Source organism: Buceros rhinoceros, unplaced genomic scaffold, assembly GCF_000710305.1.
Source record: "Buceros rhinoceros silvestris isolate BGI_N320 unplaced genomic scaffold, ASM71030v1 scaffold2166, whole genome shotgun sequence".
NCBI lineage: Eukaryota > Metazoa > Chordata > Aves > Bucerotiformes > Bucerotidae > Buceros > Buceros rhinoceros.
Window position 1 is genome coordinate 20,541 of NW_010417921.1, and position 1,669 is coordinate 22,209.

The 1,669-nt window shown below is 37.9% G+C and overlaps 1 protein-coding gene across 1 annotated transcript in view; it reads right to left on the reverse strand.

Moving 5' to 3' along the window:
- Nucleotides 1-1,669, reverse strand: part of EDARADD (EDAR-associated death domain) — a gene marked incomplete at its 5' end in the record, with an annotated part of 10,261 nt that overhangs the window by 8,470 nt on the left and 122 nt on the right. The window contains 2 exons of the mRNA XM_010138320.1: nucleotides 687-726; nucleotides 1,653-1,669. The exon at nucleotides 1,653-1,669 is cut by the window's right edge and continues 1 nt beyond it. Of these exons, the coding sequence (XP_010136622.1) occupies nucleotides 687-726; nucleotides 1,653-1,669 (57 nt within the window). The remainder of the gene's footprint in view (nucleotides 1-686; nucleotides 727-1,652) is intronic.

Here is a 1,669-nt window from a genome sequence, read left to right on the forward strand (position 1 = left end):
ATGCATTCCCTGGACAAAAGCTAATCATGAAGTCTGGGATGACAAAACAACTCAGCCCCCATGTCAAGGAAACCATAAAGGGGATATTCACACCGTGTAATCCAAGTATTTGTCTTCAGTTCAATACAGAACCTGCACTCCCTCACTCCATTTTCAGTGATGAGAGGAAGGGACTTGTGCAGAGTGGACCTACATTAGGTTCCCAATTAGGTGGTATTAATACCTGCTGAAGGTACAAGACAGCACGAAGAGTTAATTTGTTATAGGCTGAGAATGCAATCACGGCCAAAATACCTGGTAGGTATTTCTAGATTATATTTCTAATAAAGTGAAGGCACTGGTAATCTCTTCAGAAACACCTTCGAACATGATCATGTCTCTACCATCTCTTCTCTGAACACCGTTTTTTTGATGGCACCACTGTATTGTCCTTCCAGATTGAGAACCAAGATCTTCTCAGGATAATTTTAGACTGACTTTTCGACCAAAAATGATCTTTGGAAGGAAATTTCAGAAGTTATACACTTACATCAAACTGACCTTAAAAATACAGGAGATGACACTACATTTAAAACATAAACATCTAGGAAAAAGAGTATTTCCATCTGTTGGATTACACTATGGTCTTAATGCACGTAACAGCACAGATCTATGATGCCTGAATAGTCAGAATTCACAATACTTACCTTTTGGTACTCCTGTGTCTTGGACAGGGTATTTTTCAATCTGTCACAAAAATGCAAGAGACACAGATATTTGTTATTTTCAGTTTAATTGTGCTGATGAAAGTATATAAAACTGCATAATTATAGTTTTCCTGCTGCCTCCCTGTTGCAAAGCTTTAAAAAGGGAAGAAAACACAAAGGCAAAGCAATAGCTTGATCACTTGCCACCCATAAAATAAACCAATGCGTTTCAATCTGTTTACATAACTACATGAGACAACAGTCTTCTCTGGGCCACGTGGCACTGCAACTTTTCCCCAGAGTAAACAATCCATAGCAACATTAAAAAACCACACAAACCTCTTAAAAGACTTCACAGAATTTCATACTACTTTTACCTGATATACTTCTTGTCCCAGCATAAGACTGGCCCATTTAATATCCTGAGACACAAAAACTTGTCCTAAATGGCATTACTCTGTTTGCCAGCAAGCACTAGAGAACGCAGTTTGGTCTCTCCCCAGGTTCACCCATGCCTGCTGTGAGGCACTGCTGTTTGATCTTAACTTTCCATCACTAACTCATCAGACAAAATAGGTACAGAAAGGAATAATAACTTAGTACAAATTAAATTTTAGGCCTTAGGTGGGTTTTCTTATACCTCCAACCCATATAGACAGAAAAATGCCAGCACCAATCTTTCTCGGGTTTTTTGTGGGGTTTATCTAAATGAAGAAAAGAGGCTATCCCATGGACAGCTCAGCTGTAACATCCAGTTCAGCTTAAGTATGTATTGGTATGTTTATACACACTTCAATTGCACGGGGTTAGTAAATTAAAATTTGTTTACACAATCATAGGGATAAGCAACCTCCTCTATATACACATTGTTTGAATTAAAATTCTTGAATGTTTTACTTCACTTCTGCAGTAAGTAACTGTAGAGAGCTATAATGATTTTAACTGTGTCAAACCAGAAACACATACCATTGTTAAGGAAAGAG